Source organism: Zonotrichia albicollis, chromosome 1 (genome assembly GCF_047830755.1).
Source record: "Zonotrichia albicollis isolate bZonAlb1 chromosome 1, bZonAlb1.hap1, whole genome shotgun sequence".
NCBI classification, from domain to species: domain Eukaryota; kingdom Metazoa; phylum Chordata; class Aves; order Passeriformes; family Passerellidae; genus Zonotrichia; species Zonotrichia albicollis.
Window position 1 is genome coordinate 30495232 of NC_133819.1, and position 16206 is coordinate 30511437.

Genomic DNA, 16206 nt, shown 5'->3' on the forward strand with positions numbered 1-16206 from the left:
TGCAATCATAGCATGCACAGACCAGTCCATCTGCGACTGACAACTTGTATGAGACCTGGCTTGTGATAGTGCAGATCGTCAGATCGTTGACTGAAAGGAGTTGTTTTTCTGCCATTATCACCTGCCCTGTCCCCCTGTTCTCTCCACTACCAATCAGCAAGGTATGAAGTGCATAGAGGACCGCTGTGATATTTTTAGAACAGGCCTTGAGCCCAAGTTTGATCCCATATTTTTAATGGTCAGAAGCTTAAGGTCATTGAAAATAGTCTATCTTCTCTGCTCATGGCATTGGGATTCCAGCACTAGCTAGTTACTTTTCACTTACTACTTCATTTTTGGACTGCCCTTTCCCAGCAGCAATTAGGGTTGGAGTTATTACAAGAGCTTTCCCCTCCCAGATTCTTTGCAAGACACAAATATATCTGATTGAAGTTGATTAGAACGGGAGTATGGTCTGAACCTGGATTCAGTGTATTATCTTCCTACTTCCCCATGCTTTTAAAGCAGATCATCAGTTTTGACCTGTGCAATTTTTTAGCCATTGCACAGTGGTTTGAGGCTCAGAAGAATCTGGTTTTTTGGTTTTTTGTGCAGGTTTTTTGTGAACGGTTCTCATTCTAGGAAACTAGGGCTTGGGACCAGCCTGGTCCCTTTGTCCTAGAGAGCTTGAGCACCCACATCTTTCTCCTTTAGGCCAGAGATGGGGCAGATGAGGGACATGTGGAAGCAGCAGCTGCAGCTGCCCACATCTGCCTGCTGAGGTGTGCCTTTGCTGGGCATTTGCTGTGGCTTCCCTCGCCATTTGTTCCATCCTTTCTTTGGGATCAAGTGCCTAGCAAACTGAACATTGCAAGATTTGGCTAAATCAGCTTGAAGGATGTATAGAAGCCTTCTTAGGGGTGGTTTGGCCTTAGGATTACCAGCTGGATGCCTGTATTTACAAAAGTCAAGTTTGTGACACATTTTGGCAGTGCCACTGTGCATATTGTACATAGTTCATACTGCCTTTACATAGTGTAAAGGTATTTTCAGTTGCAGCAAGTGGATGCATTAAGATTTTCAAGGGATTTTCAAAGTGGTTTGCTTAGCTAAAGGAGGAGGCTATATTTACTTGGAATGTGTTGCAATTTTCATTTCAGAGCAATGAAACCTTGCTTTCAATTGTATTTTGATTTTCCTCTCCTCTTTTCCAATCTATATAAATTTGCTACAGAAAATTAAGATTGTATTGCTCCTCAGAAGGAATGCTGGTTCTACTGAAGTCAGGCAAAATATTTACAGTTTACCCAATGAAGTCACAGTTTCATTGTTTTAACATTGCCCAAAATTCACCAGCAGTGTAAAATCAGCTCCCAAGCTGGTGACTATTGATTACATTTTGGGTTGCAGATCTATTCCTTATCAAAGTTCAAGAGGATGAAGAAAATTAAATTAGATGAAAACTGGATCTGGGTTCGCTGAAACATTTTGATAAAAGTCCAGCAGAGGGTTGCTGCCATCCTGGCCCAGCTAACCGTGAGGATTTTGTGTGGTTTCATAACAGCATTATTGACCAGTATGAGATATGACCTTTTCAGAGCACAGCAGTGGTCAATTTGTTGCTGCTCTCAGGGGCATGTTTGTGCATCCAGCACTGTTTCTCCATGTGCTTCAATGCTCCCCTGCGAGGGGTGGGGATGCTGGCAGAGGAAGGAGATCCAAGCAGGCAGCACAGTGGGAGAAACTGATGTGTGCCCACAGCCAAGCAGATGGTCTGGCATCTCAGGTCCATTCTTTGGCCCACACATTAAAGGAGGCCCTTTTTCGTGCTCTATGTAAAATGTTTTTTCTTGGCCAAGCTTCCAGTGGATTGAAGTGACAGTTCTCTGACCTAATTTCAACTTTTTTTAAATTTAAGAAAATGTCTTTTCTTTTTTAAATTTAGAAGAGTAATTGTTCCAATCTACATTGGTATCTATCTACTAAAAATCTGCTTTAAATCTACTATAGATTTATAATCTACTTGTAATATATTATGTAAAGCCACCTCATCACTTCATGAATCCAAACCTGTATTTAGAAAGACCCTGTTTTTGAAATCTAATTATTTGATATAAAAGGGCAGCTTTGAATAGCAAAATGAAGCAAACATTTTGTGGGTTCTTTTTTTCCTCAAAGACTTTTTTCCCCAAGTTATTTGCAGTGTACTCCATTGTTCTACTCTTCTAAAAGCTTTTCTAGTATCATAGGAAAGTAAACATAGTTTGGATTAAAAAAAAAAAAAGACAAAAATTAAGCCTTTGTTTTTAAGGAGAGGATAATTTCAAATAATAAAATTATTTCTGATAGAGGAATAATTAGTTTAGTTTAGTATATATGACTGTGGAATTTATTATTCTATCAATTCAGCAACACTTAGTAGTTCTTGCTAGTATTGAAGGTACCTGAAGTGGGAACTGGCTGGTGGACTTGGATATACTTACATTAATGATGGGACTCAATGATCTTAGAGATCTTTTTTCAAGGAAAACAATTCTGTAATTCTACCCCCATGATCTGACCTTTTCAGACTCATGAGGTAAGACCTGTCTTGGAGTTCTACAACAAAAGTTGCCTATAGCTTGACATACAGAACTGCTAAAGCTTCTTTTCAGAGACATGATCAATACTGATGTAAAGCTCATTTGGAAGTTGCTGCAGTGTTTGAAGCATGCTTTAAATGCATGCCCACCTCTGGCTTGAATTTTTCTAATAAATGGATTTTTCTTAAGGCCTTATTTCTTAAAGGAAAAACCATTTTACTATCCCACATCTTGCCCTGTGCATTGTAGGCAATGCCAAGCCGCCCCTGAGCTTCATCAATAAATTTAGTATCACAGGTCTTTAGGTTTCCAGTTTTCAAAGGTTTTCCACACCTATTTTATGCATGTGGCATGTCTAGCCATCCTCAGTTTTTAAGCATTCTTTTTCAAATATTTATAATCGGAGAAGTTAAAGTACCCCAAGATATTGTGTGTATGTATATATATATATATAATCTTACTGCTGTTATTCAGTACAAACTTGTTATATTCCCAAGGATTTTATTAGCTTTTTTGGTCCTGGTGCAATCCTAGGAGCTTGTATTTGGTTGGCTGGCTTCTGCTATGATTCCAAAACCTTTGCATGGCCATTGGTTTCCATGGTTCAATTCTCCAGGCAGCATGCATGGCCTACATTTCTTGTCTTAAAGCCAAAATAAATCACTCAAACATATATTACAAGCTAGAGATGGTGTTTCTATTGGTTTTCTAGACATAAGGATTTAGAAGTCTGTTGTCCAGGAACAGTGACCAAGTGATCTGACCTGCCAGCCTACCCATGATTAGGAGATGCAGTGCAGAACCCTGCATGGAGGCTCAGATTATCTGCTCATTAGGTGTGCAACAAGCTTGAAACGCCTGGAGGATGCTGAACATATTGGCAGCTGCCCCAGGTGATGTGCTCCAGGGTTCCTTTGTGCAGGTGCACCCAGGTGTGCCTGGTGGAGCCAGGAGAAGCAGACACAGCTCTAGTGTCTCTCTAAGAAAAGTGGGCACAGCCATGAAGAGCCAGGAAATCTCATATTGCTCATCGCTCCTCTAAACTCATTAATGGCATAAAGGCATAAAAGGGAAAAAGTGCTTTGCTGGTCTGAGCCATTTATTTGTCATTTATCTGATATTACTTGGGCTTGTGTTGTTTATGTGCAATGTACCTCAGTCTTGCCACAAAACATAGAGATTTTAGTTCCAACCTGATAAATGACTTTGTCAACAGAATAAATGAATTTTGATGTTTTTGCTAACCTAAATATTTACTTGCTACATAGCTCTATATTAGTATTGGGGTCTTTTTATTGCTTTAGTGAAAGTTGAATTTATGAAGCCCTTAAGCATATGCTCAACTTAAGCCTTGTGCTTATAATCAGCGATGTGCTGTTGAGGTGTTGTCCTGAATCTAAGACTTAATTTCTAGTAGATTTATTTATGTGAACAAAAAATTGGATTTTAAGAGGAGAAAGAAGTGATGTCATCAGCTGGTTACAAAACCCCTGAGCTACTTTGCATGAGAAAGATGGAAGACTCTTTGTATTCTTATACTGGAGATGATAAGAGAGCCATACATTTATCTTACATAGCACTTCTTATCCTCAGAACTTTGTAAAGTTTTACTCTCCCACTGTTTGTCACAAAATCCCCTAAAGCTACAGATATGCCTTTCTTTGTCCCAGAAAATTCCTTTGAAGCTTGAATTGAGCTAAAACACTAGAACTGCAGTTTTCTCCTCACTTAAAAAATGCCCATCACATGGTTTCCCAGTCCTGCAAAGAAAAGCACCATGTATTCCTGCACAGGCAATGATGCCAAGGCTTGCTGCACAGAGAATTGGCTGGAAACATTCCTGTACTTTGTATTTCTAACCAAAGCACATGGATTAAGCAACCGATTTGAACTCCTCCAGGGACTTGGAATATGGTCCCTTAGTTCCTAGAGGGAGCAGGACCAGACCATTACAGCATCTCCCCTGATTTCTTGCTGCTCCCAAACCATCTGCTTCTCTGTGGTAATAGTCTTTAGCTGTTCGTTAACATGGTTAATCCTCTAGCATAAGCTGCAGTAATTTATGCTGGATGTTTGGGTTTCATGTGGTACTAATGGTATCTAATGAACTGTGGCTTCAGAAACATCTGTTCTATACAATAGTTAATTTTTTTCTTCCTTTTTTTTTTTTTTTTTAAATCCCAGTGATTGGATACACAAAAATAGTTAGGAAGTCTTTAGGCTGCAAAGATTAGTACTCTAACCTCCAGTACTAAAATAGGCCAAATTTAATTCTACTCATGCAACCTTAATTTAGCTCCCACTTGTTTATGAATTGTTTGACATTGATGCATGCTATTACTCCCTGCGTTTTCACTTGCCAAATGAAAAAGGGACTGAAAAAAGGTTGAATGGGACACCTGTAAGACTGCAATGTCCTCATTTAAGCATATGACTAGACGCTAGAGAACATCTCTTTTTTTAATGTGTTCAATATTTATGTGATACAATTGAGCAGTATGATAAAAAAGTCTCTGCAAGTATTCATTTACAAGTAAGAAAATGGCAAAAGTTGAAACTAAATTATTAATATGAATGAAGGCAATGCTCCAGAATAGCATGTGAGAAATGGGATATGCTAAAAACAATCAGTAATATACTGTTTATGCTTTGAAAGGAAAATAAAAATTTTAAAAAAAAGACAAAAGTATTACTTAATTATAATATTGCAGAGTTAATAACACAGTAGAAATCCTAGCTCTTTCCAATTTGAGGGCTTCATTTCTTAGTCTTAATGTTGCAGTAATGGGGTTTCCAGATTTAATTTCCTTGTATTTATTTGCTTTTAACAATTCAGAGGGAAAATAAGAAAAACACATTGTGAAAATGCTATAATGAGATCACAGTGCTACTAACATGCCTTAAGTTTTCTATAAAGTGGCTGATTGCATTTAGAGTCACCTCAGCAGCACTAAATCATTTCAGCAACTTACCTTCACTGCCAGCATCATTAAACTTCTCCAAGTTTAGGAAATGCATTTAAAAAAACAGAAAAAAAAATCCCCTTGTTCCTGTATGAAAATGTCACCTTATAACATCCATAGCTTTAAAAATAAAAACCAGATTTTCTTCAGGCATGAACCCTTTATCCTTCCCCTGTGGGACTCTTAAGGAGCTCTTTAAATTCACGTGATTGTGCAGTAAAAGTCTGGGCTGACTCAGCAAAGTGTTTAACTATGTGCTTAAATTCTATTGCAATCAGTAGAATTTGAGCATGTGCTTAAATATTTTGTTGAAAAGATATGGATTTACACATGTGTTTTAAACCTAAGCATGAACCAAAGTAAGCTTATACAATGTCAAAGCAAGTCGGAAGAATTCAGGTTGTAAAAACCCTACCTTTGTGGTGACTGATTTCATAAGTAAAATATTTTTATATAGTTTTTATGTATCATCTAAAATGTATAGCATCATGCTGTAGTTATTATGGTCTGTGAATTAGTGAACATCAGACAGTTTATGTGTCTGTCAGTTTAAAATATGTACGTCAGAATTAAGAACACTTGCAGCTAAATATCTCAGTGTACATTTTCTGCTCTTCAATATAGTTTGCTTTTAGTTTGTTACTGCAGTATTTTAAGTAATTTAGAACTGTGAACACTACCTTTCAAAATGCAGCTGCATATATAAGAAGTTATAAACACATATGGGTACCTAATACCAGATCCCACACTCCACAGTTTTCCATGTTCTGACCTGTTTTTAACTTATTCCTCCCGTGCTTCCCTGTAATATGAAACTTGATTATTTTGAGGCGCTGAATCACCAAACAGCGTCATGTTCTGTTTGGCTGAAGGGCATAAGCAATTCCACTTTTTCAATTTACTTCTGTCTATAAAAAGCTTTTCCTGCATTAGAGGAGATTTCTGTTTCTGCCGGTGATGCTTCTTGCACTGTGTTAAACTGCTCTGTGCTCTGGAAAGGCCACATATTTCCCACAAAACATTTGGGTATTTTTATTTTCCAGAGAAAATGTTTATGATCTCAAATTGTCAGCAATTCATGATGCAATGGCATGTGTTGTGCTCACCTGAAATCTTGCACTGTAACACCCTACCTGTCACTGCGCTGCCAGTGCCCCTGCCCCTGCTCATGGCCCTTTGCAGAGCTGGATGCAATGCCACCTGCAGAGCTTCACTGCTTCCTCAGCAGGGAGAGAGATGCCAAGGAGAGCAGGGTAGCAAGAAGTGATAGGTACTCACTTGAGGATTCTGCAGGGAAAACCTCAGAGACCCCAGCCAGCTGCTGCGGTCTCTCCCTGTCCAGGGGGCAGGCCTTAACTCTCACCAGGACCAGGTGATTTGGCACATTGATGAAGAAAAGGTTTGGGATGATGGAAGACTTGAGCCACAGACTTCCTGTGTGCCATCAAATAGCCAAACTTCACAGGGGAGCCCCAGTACGCTGTTATTGGGAATCTTTTCTTTGGTAACACAATGGTGAGAAGTATATTAAAAAATATACTGCCCTTAGCTATGATCTGTCATGTAAGCATACAGAAGATTCTTCACTAAAAGGCAGAAGAGGGCCCCAAATACTGGGCAAATTCTTGCGTCTTTAGGAGCAAAATATTATATTGATAGTTGAGAATTCTGTGGATTTCTAGAAAGCTCCAACATGGCTTCTGTGTTGGCTTCTTGATTTATGGTGAGGAATTACATCCCAGTGGCCACTGTTGCTCCTGTGGAGCAGGAACATGGAGCAGACTTACAATTTTGGTGTGAGAGTAGACAAGCTGCTGTATAATATAGGTAGCAACAGGCTTTGGTTACCTGTATAAAACTGCAGTAAGGCAGAGTAGGGCTCTGAGAAGGACTGTCTGTAACACTGAAATGGAAGTTATCTGTGTGTAGGTATATTAATGATCAAATGAGGTGCAACTTTTGAAACACCAGTATGAAAAACGGTCTTCACATGTGTGAAACTTGTCAAACCACAGAGGAGCATGGTGCTGTTGTCTGATACGCTGTCAAAAGCTGCTCTTCTGAAACCACATCATCTTGGAGAACTGAAAAAGACGCTGTGTAAATTGCCTAATGCTTCTAAAAATAAGTGTGAACTACTCAGCCTCTCTCCAAATTTTAGCAAGTCAACCAAACAGTGCACAGTCCGTAAGCGTGTCTAACACGCCGTGCCACAATCGGTGACTTACTATAAGAATTATATGAAGCATGCTAAATACGGAAAGGCCGCCTATAGCAGCAGGCACAAACCCCGGTCCGCACTGGCATGTGCCCCCGCCTGCTGCTCCCCCCGGCCCGCGGAGCTGCAGAAATCGCCTCTCTCCTTTCTCTCTCCCTCTCTGCGGGTCCTGCCGGGCGCTGGCGGCCGCCGGGCTCCCTCCCCTGCCAAAGCCAACTGTGGCGTAGCCAGAGAAACGGGCAGCAAAAATAGAACAGCAGGATGGCTGCGCGTGGGCGAGGCAGAAACCACATCGCCAGCAAAACCTCCCTGCGTTATTTTAGGACCGATACGGGCAGAGGCCATGGCGTTTTGCTCTCTTTGCACAAAACACTCCCCGGGGGAGGGCGAGGAGGGAGAGGGGCGCAAGTCCCGGGCGGGGACCGTCCCTGTCCCACTGCTGCCTCCTCCCTGGCGTGTCCCCAGTGGCACTGGGCAGGGGGAAGGGGTTAATTGAGCCCGAGGCCGGGCGGCGCGCAGAGGACGGGCGGCAGTTTGAAAGACGGAGACTGGACAGCTGTGTTTGCTGTGGTATTTTTAAACGCATTAATGCAGGCTCCAATCACCCGGCCATGCTTGACCTATTTTTGGCTCAGGCCGGCCATTGTTCTATTTCTGCCGCCGCTGGGCCACGAGGGTGTCAATTCAAATGCAAATGAGTTGTCGCTGCTGCTCCCGCCAACTTCGCCCAGCCGCCTGGCCGAGGGACAGCCGGCCGGCAGCGAGAGGGGCGCGGGCACGGCAGCGCGGGGCTGGGCTGGGGTCAGCTCGGTTAAACCCTGCGCGGCTCCCGCTCCCTGGAAAGATGGCTTATTCCGTTTGATGGTTTGTTAGAGGCAGTTCCCCCCCTCCCCGCCCTGCCAGGAAGCCCAAAGCGCAGAGATATTTCTTCATTTCTTCTTCCACCTGCCGCTGGCTGCCCGAACGCAACTGCTCCAAGTCGGCAGCGCTCAGCCCCCCGCACGCTCACGGCTCCCTGCCTGCGGGCGGGGGCTGCCGACGGCGGGTCTGGGCTTCTCCTTCTCCTCATAGATACTTGTGCAAATGCTTAAACACTGCTAATTGCCGAAGCATATTATCTTACGACCCTCGCTGAAGGAGGTAGGACCGCAGAGGGTCGTGCCCGACGCCTGTGTGCAAGTGCAGTGATGAGTCTCTTGTGTAGCTGAAGTGCAGACCAGTTGGAATATGCTGCAGACAATTTACGAGAGTGAATCGTGTTTTTCCTCAGATGGGGTTTCTGGACGTGAACAGCTCTTGGCTCAGCAAAGAATGCACAGTATGATCAGCTCAGGTAAGAGACAGCTTCGTGCCGTAGACTTGAGTGGCTGACCGGGAACATAGAGCCTAGCATGACAAGTAAACACCCTTCCTTTCAAGAAGTGACTTGATTTTTGTGGGCTTTGTCCAAGTTGTTGTTATATAATTCTGGAAGTATTTTGGATTGCAGCTGCTGCTGCTTTTGCGAGGAGTTTGTCTCCTTTGGTGTGCTGCTTTCCAGACGCAGCAACATGCTCACAACTGGAGTCGAGTTTGGGTTTCCTTGTTTGTTTTGTTGTGTGATTGCAAAATGGGGCTCATGGTAAAGGCTTGTTCACAGGGAGAGGCTTCCCAGACAGACCTTGTCAGGAGGCTGCATTTAGAGCCCCTCATAAGCAATTCTAGTCGTATGTCTGTTGTAAACAGGATTCGCTCTTTCTGTGAGTTTCCTATTCTCTAGTTTGCATATGAAGGGGGCTTTAAACCAATACCTTTCTCTTTGCTTTACAGTGCTACTGCAAAATGTCTTTAAACTGCATGGTTTATTTTGTTCTTTTAAAAATATCTGTGAACCTGGCAATGCTAGTTACAGGTTGCCCGATTTACATTTCACTGAGATGTAAATTGGATGTGTTTTTTTCATGAAGGTATTTCAAAGCTGCTCAGAAAGAACACTGCATGTTTCCTCATGTATGTTTCCTCACAGCTACCCCTGTGTTTCTAGTTTCCTTCCTAGCTGTGTTTGAGACCTGCTACTGAGGAGAAATTAATTTGGAAGTATCATTGCCATTCAATTTAGATGGGCTAAAAATGTCAACATTTCAGGTTGTCTACCCTTGCCTATTCTCTCCTAAAGTTAATTCCCGTACAGTTTTCATTGGGATGAAACTCCTGTATATTAAGGCACAGTGTTTTCCAGTTTATATCTGTTTAAACCTAGGTTTCTTACTTTGTTTTTCAGGAAGTGTTAGTTTTATAGAAGATCCATATGTGGAATACAGGATTAATTATTTGCATGTATTTTAGTCTTACTTTTGCCCCTTTTACTTTTTTTCTTTTTCTTTTTTTCTTTTTCTTTTTCTTTCTTTTTTCCCAAAACTTGAATGACCTCAATTTCTAAAGATAATTATATGTGTAGACTATACTTTTCTTCACATATTACCTCTCTCAGTACACCTGTTGAGCCTATGTCTGTTTGTTTTTTTTTTTAACTGTTCATTTTCCTGCTTTGTAGAATAAGAGCTAAAAGTTTTACTTGTACTCCATTCTTACATACTATTTTAGGTTGTTGATTGTCAATTTCAGCTCTTTTGTCAGGGACACAAATCACGTGAAGGCACATTTAAAATTATGAACAGCAAAGCTCTAGCAAAGACTAGACTTGTGGGTAAGGGCAAAAGCTTTCCTGGAAGTGTTACAGTTCTTCTGTAAAGCCATCTACAGTGTCAACCTCTTGTTCAAGAATTGTTGCTTTGCTTCATTGCATTTCCTCAGTTTTCCTGAACAGCTCAACAGGTGTCCACTGCTTTTAAATTGGTTAGAGTTAAGGCTGACTGTGTCCTCTCCCTACTGTTTTGCTTTTTTTGTTGTTGTTGCTGTTGTTTTTTTTTTAGTACTAAGTCAAGTTGAAATAAATGGTTCACAAGAGAAAGATTGGGGGGTTTATCTCCCTATGCTACCCTTTAACTGCCAACTAATATAATAGTAATTTTTTCATTTTAAACTCAAGAAAATAAGGTGATTTTCTGTAAGTTTATAGCTCTGCTTGTCTTCATTGGAAATAAGAATGTCATATAACTGTTGATTTGTATCTGATAGTACATTAGGTAAGTCCATATAGTATACACAATTTCCCCTGTAGTTCCAAGTGGAGTAAGGGGGGGGGTTAGACTAAAAACAATCCCTACAAAAGCTTATTTAATAACGTTATCCAGATAAAAGATGTGTAAGTATATATATATTCTGTAGAACATAAAATATTCCTCTGTGTTTCGTTTGGCCTCTAAAATATGCAACTAGATGACAAGTAATCGACATTATACATAGTCTGCAGTTTCAGTTCATGTCACATGAAACCTCAGAGCCTGGTGCTGCTCTTGGTTACCTCCATCTCCTGCACGTTCAGCATCTTGCAGGATCAGTTCTGGTAACTTTTCATTCTTTCCATTTATGATGCATGTAGGGAAGAAAGAAATAGCTAGGGTGTGACAGTATGCACTAGCATTTGGAGAAGCCAGAAACAGTCATTTGAATTTTCCTTTTCACAATGGTCTTAAAGTTATCTTCGCTTAAATGTACGTGATTTATACTCAGGTTAAAAAGTAGCATGTAGTGAAGAAAATAACAGATCCATAAAAGTTTGTGCTTTGCACCCTTCATGTGCTTGCTCCAAAGACTTCAAGAATAACTTAAAACAGACAACAACAGTCAGATTTTTAGGTTTGCTGGTATGCAGATACAATGCGCATATATTATGCAACTGATTTTAAGCTGGGCTGGAGAGATCCCCCAAAGAGGACAAGTTCATTGGTCAATGGATTGGATTTGCAAAGCAAAATGTCTAAGAAATTTCTGACAAAAGCAGGCATAGGAAATACTTTAACATGAGAATCAGTTCTCCTGGTATTCCCTCAATTACTGCCTTGCCTGTCTGTCTCCATCCTTGCTTGTAAGTCATACTATGAATGAGATGATCTGGATAGGTACCAATCAAAAGTCTAATTATGAATGGAGCAATCTAGATCAGCGCTGACTAAGAAGCTGTGTAATTTGCAGACACCTACACCTTACTGCAGAGAGCAGTTTCAGCTGTCTTTACAAGGCAGAACTAAATTCTTCCATATGGTACTGTTGCTCTAAAATGCAGCAGCAAGTGCTGTGCATCTTTATGTGAGAAAATTATGTTGATGTATTCTTATTTGGTACCATAGTTATTTTAACTTCACATTTACAAAATAAATCTGGGGTCTAAAGCCTCTTACTTACCTGGAATTATTTGTCTATTCTGGCCCTTTTACTTTACACAAAAAAGACTCTATTTCCATGTGTGTGCAATGCCACAGTGGATCCTAACATTCAGCCTCTGGCTCATGACCTCTGATCTTTTCACAGTACAAGTAATAAACAGAAAGTCCTTGAAAAAAAGCATTTGGTGCTGCGCAGTCCATGGGAAAAACACTCATTAAAATGTGGTAATAATAACCAATGCAGGACTACATTTCTTAAATAGATGGTAGTTGTGTGAAGGAGAAGGAAGAACCTACTCAATCCTGGTATCTGTTGATGTGGGACTTCAGGAAGTAATGCCAGCTTTTGGTGATTTAATGGACAGTGCTGGTTTTTCAGAGGGTAAGGTTGTTAAGTCCTCCCCGCTGGCCGTATCTTGATGTACAGCCTTGCAGAACCCTGCCTGAATTCCACCTTGGTTTTTATTGGATAAGACATCCTCTGCTTCCTGCCCAAAGCTGTTCCGCTGAAAAATCAGAGTTCAAGGAGATAGTGAGCTTAAAGCTTGGCTTGTCAATGAGTTGACAGGTGACCTGAGCAAGTTACACAATCCTGCTTATGTCAGCTAATCCTTCTGTGAAACACAGTAAATGATACCTGTCAGGACCAGGAATCGATAGAGCAAAACTGTTCTAGAGGGGATGTAACGGTTCAGAATGATTAATTTGATTGGCTTCACCTACCTACAGGCTTGTAAAATACCTTCAATTTCACAGGTGTCGCAAGTGGATGTAGTGAATGTTTATTCTCTGCACCAGTCAGGAAATGTAAACTGTGTCACTTGAATATAAATGACAGAATTACTGCTGCATGCATCGTGCTGTACGTGGGTTGGCAGGAGCTCATGAGCAATCTTCCCTCAGTAAACCCCAGTGTGCACAGTTTGTCCTGTATGTTGTCTCTGTCATGTGTCTGCATGACCTTGTATACATGGGGTTTGCTTTACACATGGATTTATGTTGCCTTCAGGGAAAGTTCTTTGATATTTGCCCTCCCATATTTTTCTTCTTTTTTTTTTTCCTGAACAAAACCTTTACTTGCTCACCTTTTTCTGTGGAGAACCTGCAGAAAGCAATTTCATTTAAAGCTTTGCTCTGATACTCATTAAAAACTTGACATATTAGTGTATCTCAATCAATATTCATTAAAAACTTGGCAATTTGTGTATCTAAACTTCTTACAGATACCAAATGTTTCATTTCTGGTGTTTCAGGCAGTAACACTTTGGAGAGAGCAGAAAGAATGAGAATAGACATGCTGAGTTTTGGGGTTCTCTTCAGAGTAATGAAAAAATTGAGTGTGGAAATTCAGTATAGGGAAGTTTTGGATAACAACCAGCGAGGCTTTTTCCATGCCTTTTGTAAAGGCAAGGTATGAGATAATCTGGTTCTTCATAATAGTAGCTGAAGTATTTTAATTAATTGTTAGGGAAGTGTAAGGCTTTAGCCATATACAGTTAATACAATGAGAAGAAACAAGCAACATAGACCTGCAGGTTATATGTAGTTACAATCTCACTGATTTTGAGTAGAGGCTTTACCCTGCAATGTATGCTGGGCAAAACGTTGGTTGTGAATTCAGTTGAACAAAAACATGGGAAAATGGAAGTAAGCTGCTTTTTCTGTTTTGTGTTTGAGACGACATTGAATACAGGCCGATGTTTCCAATTTCGTGTGTCTAATGCTGTAAGAACTAATGCTAAAACATTGCCTTTTCCTACTTTTGTTTTTGGTTTGTTTTTTTTTTATTCCAGTTGTAGCTTCTGATGCTATGTGGTTAGCTGATGGTCTTGCTTTATATTAGGAAGTATATTTATAGGTTGTGAGAAAAGCCTGAAATCCAAAGTACAAGACTGACAAGAATAGCAAGTTAGAAAAGCTGGAAAGTAAATAAAAAACTATGCAGAAACTTACTTCAAACCCCTTTTTGGTGCTTTTCAGAGACCATTAAAAACTGCATTTAGTACAGATGCTCTCTGGTACTGGTGCTAGGACACTAGCTCCCCTCTCTTCAGCGTGTTGAACTAAATCTCTTTATTGGAAAACGGCTTTTTACTGCAGTCCTTTATTGCTTTAGCTGTTTGGCTTTATAACATGTATTGGTTTGCACTGCACTCAAACACACAGCCCCAGCCAGTCTTCCCTTCTACAAAACTATGAGCAGAATACATTTAGTTCATTAGGGTTCCATTCGATATGAGGAACGCTTGTAATTCTTCTACTGCCAGACCCATGTCTCTGAATGCCCAGCCCCTCTCTTCTGCACTGTCTTTGCAGAGAAATCAAAAGCTGGGAGACAGCAGAATAGACAGCCTGCAAAATATGCACATTCATTTCAGGTTTTGGTGTAGATGATGGGGGAGATTTCAGATGTTGTTGCATTTTAACCTTTCCCAACTACCGGTGGGGGGTAGAGAGAGTTTTACATGCTGGGTAAGAAATACCATAGAGAAACCAGTTGGCAGATATTATTGCTCAACACACAAAAATCTAAAATGCCCTGTTCTGTGGATCTCTTTAACAGGCTGACTCCTCTGGGTCAGTTATTCTTAGCCTAGTTATTTTCATCTTATGGCATTACAGGTCTAAGATTAGCCTGTTAGGCGTTATCATGCCATCTGAGTTACCTCCTAATATAACTGTACACCGGAATGATTATTTATAGACAGAGCATTCTGTCATTTTTGCTTTATTTCTGGTAGTTTAAATAAAGAAGAGCAACATTCAAGAAAAACCACAGATTCCTTCCTGCTGCCAAAACAACATGATAACTGCCTGCTGAGGGGCAGGGATATTGTTTAAAATGTGTTCTCGCAGCAGATGCAAACAAATTACCTCTCCTACAACAAGATACCTCAGGGTACCACTGCTTCTGTCTGTTGTGGAGGAGGGAGAGGGGTGCCAGATTGATGCACCAAATGACAGAGCTGAGACAAGCTTGTGGCTGCTGATGAGAGCAAGGATAACCAGGTGCTATTTTTAGAGGTCGGCTCTGTCAAGCTCCATGTTCAGTGTGAACATGTCACATATGCACAAAGCTCCTCCAAAATGGACCCATCTAGTTTTGTTACATAAAAGTGATATCTGCTGTACAAGTAGCCTTCTATGTGATTTTCACAGGGCATTACAGGAAGCTTTAGCAATTCGACAAATTTTATTCAAGTGTTCTTCACGATTGCTACACAAACATTTCTTCTCAGTAGAAAAACTTTAAACCTAAAGCAGAGTTGTTGTTCAAGAACACAGGGAGGCTTGTTCTCTCCTAAGGAAGTTGGCTGGGATTTTTGTGTTTGTATGTGTATAACTAGGAGGAAGCTTTTAGCTTTTAGTGGCAGTTTACTAGAGCAGCAAAAATAGGAAAGTAGGAGATCTTCAGCTGGGTGTCAGAGCAGCCTCTGCTGCAGTTGTTGCTCAGGAAGCAGGCAGCTGACAAAAAAGGGAAATATTAAAGGATTATAGTTATCTAATGAATTCCATCTCTTTTAGCTTTCTGCTCTAAATAAATGGCATGCTTCTGTCTTAGTGCAGATTTTGTGTGTAATCAGGGGGCGCCTGATTTGTTCTACTTCAAAATGTTACTGGTGGAAAAAGGCTTGCAAAATCGGTGGAAGCCTCTGCATGGTTGAACCAGTGCTGCTTTAACTCCCATTATATAATAAGCAGCTCATTTTTTTTTTGTCAGCCTGGCAGTTCTCTGCATGACTGTAAAGGTACTTTGGCATTTAGTATAATCTGAGCATAGCCAACACATCTGTTTTATTTGTTCAATGTCTCATGGTTGTAAACTCCTTCCAGCTTGTGGAGTATACAAACATGATGAGCTCCAAGAATTCAGGCCTTCTGCAGATGAATGTACTAAAAATGCAGGTTGCTTTTTTCTAATGATAACATGTTCTTCCTAGTAATAAGACTGAATATCATCAAAGGGGGACAAGAGAAGTAACGGAATGAATTCTTTGAAAATGTCAAATATATAAATCATGCAATCAAAGACTATTGTTCCTCTTTCATGATCCCTGTGGTCAAAGGTATGCAGGCCACAGGGAGGAACCACAGTTATTCGATTTCAGTGAAGTCTGGAATGGAATAATGAGCAGGCTTAATGTGAATTTAATAATTTCCCCCAATTGTTCTGTTCTTAATCCAAGTTTCCTTTTTCT

At 40.6% G+C, this 16206-nt stretch overlaps 1 protein-coding gene across 13 annotated transcripts in view; it reads left to right on the plus strand.

Annotated features, from left to right (window-relative positions):
• HDAC9 (histone deacetylase 9) overlaps positions 1 to 16206 on the plus strand; it is a 457669-nt gene that overhangs the window by 171316 nt on the left and 270147 nt on the right. For 3 of the 13 annotated variants that reach the window (XM_074536959.1, XM_074536953.1, XM_014273752.3), the window contains one exon: positions 9013 to 9075. The exons of 1 other annotated variant lie outside the window; for it this stretch is intronic. In XM_074536959.1, coding sequence (XP_074393060.1) covers positions 9013 to 9075 — 63 coding nt within the window. Of the gene's footprint in view, positions 1 to 8230; positions 9076 to 16206 lie in introns of those variants that run through there. 9 more of the 13 variants (XM_014273748.3, XM_026798617.2, XM_026798613.2 and 6 more) reach the window with 9 other exon arrangements.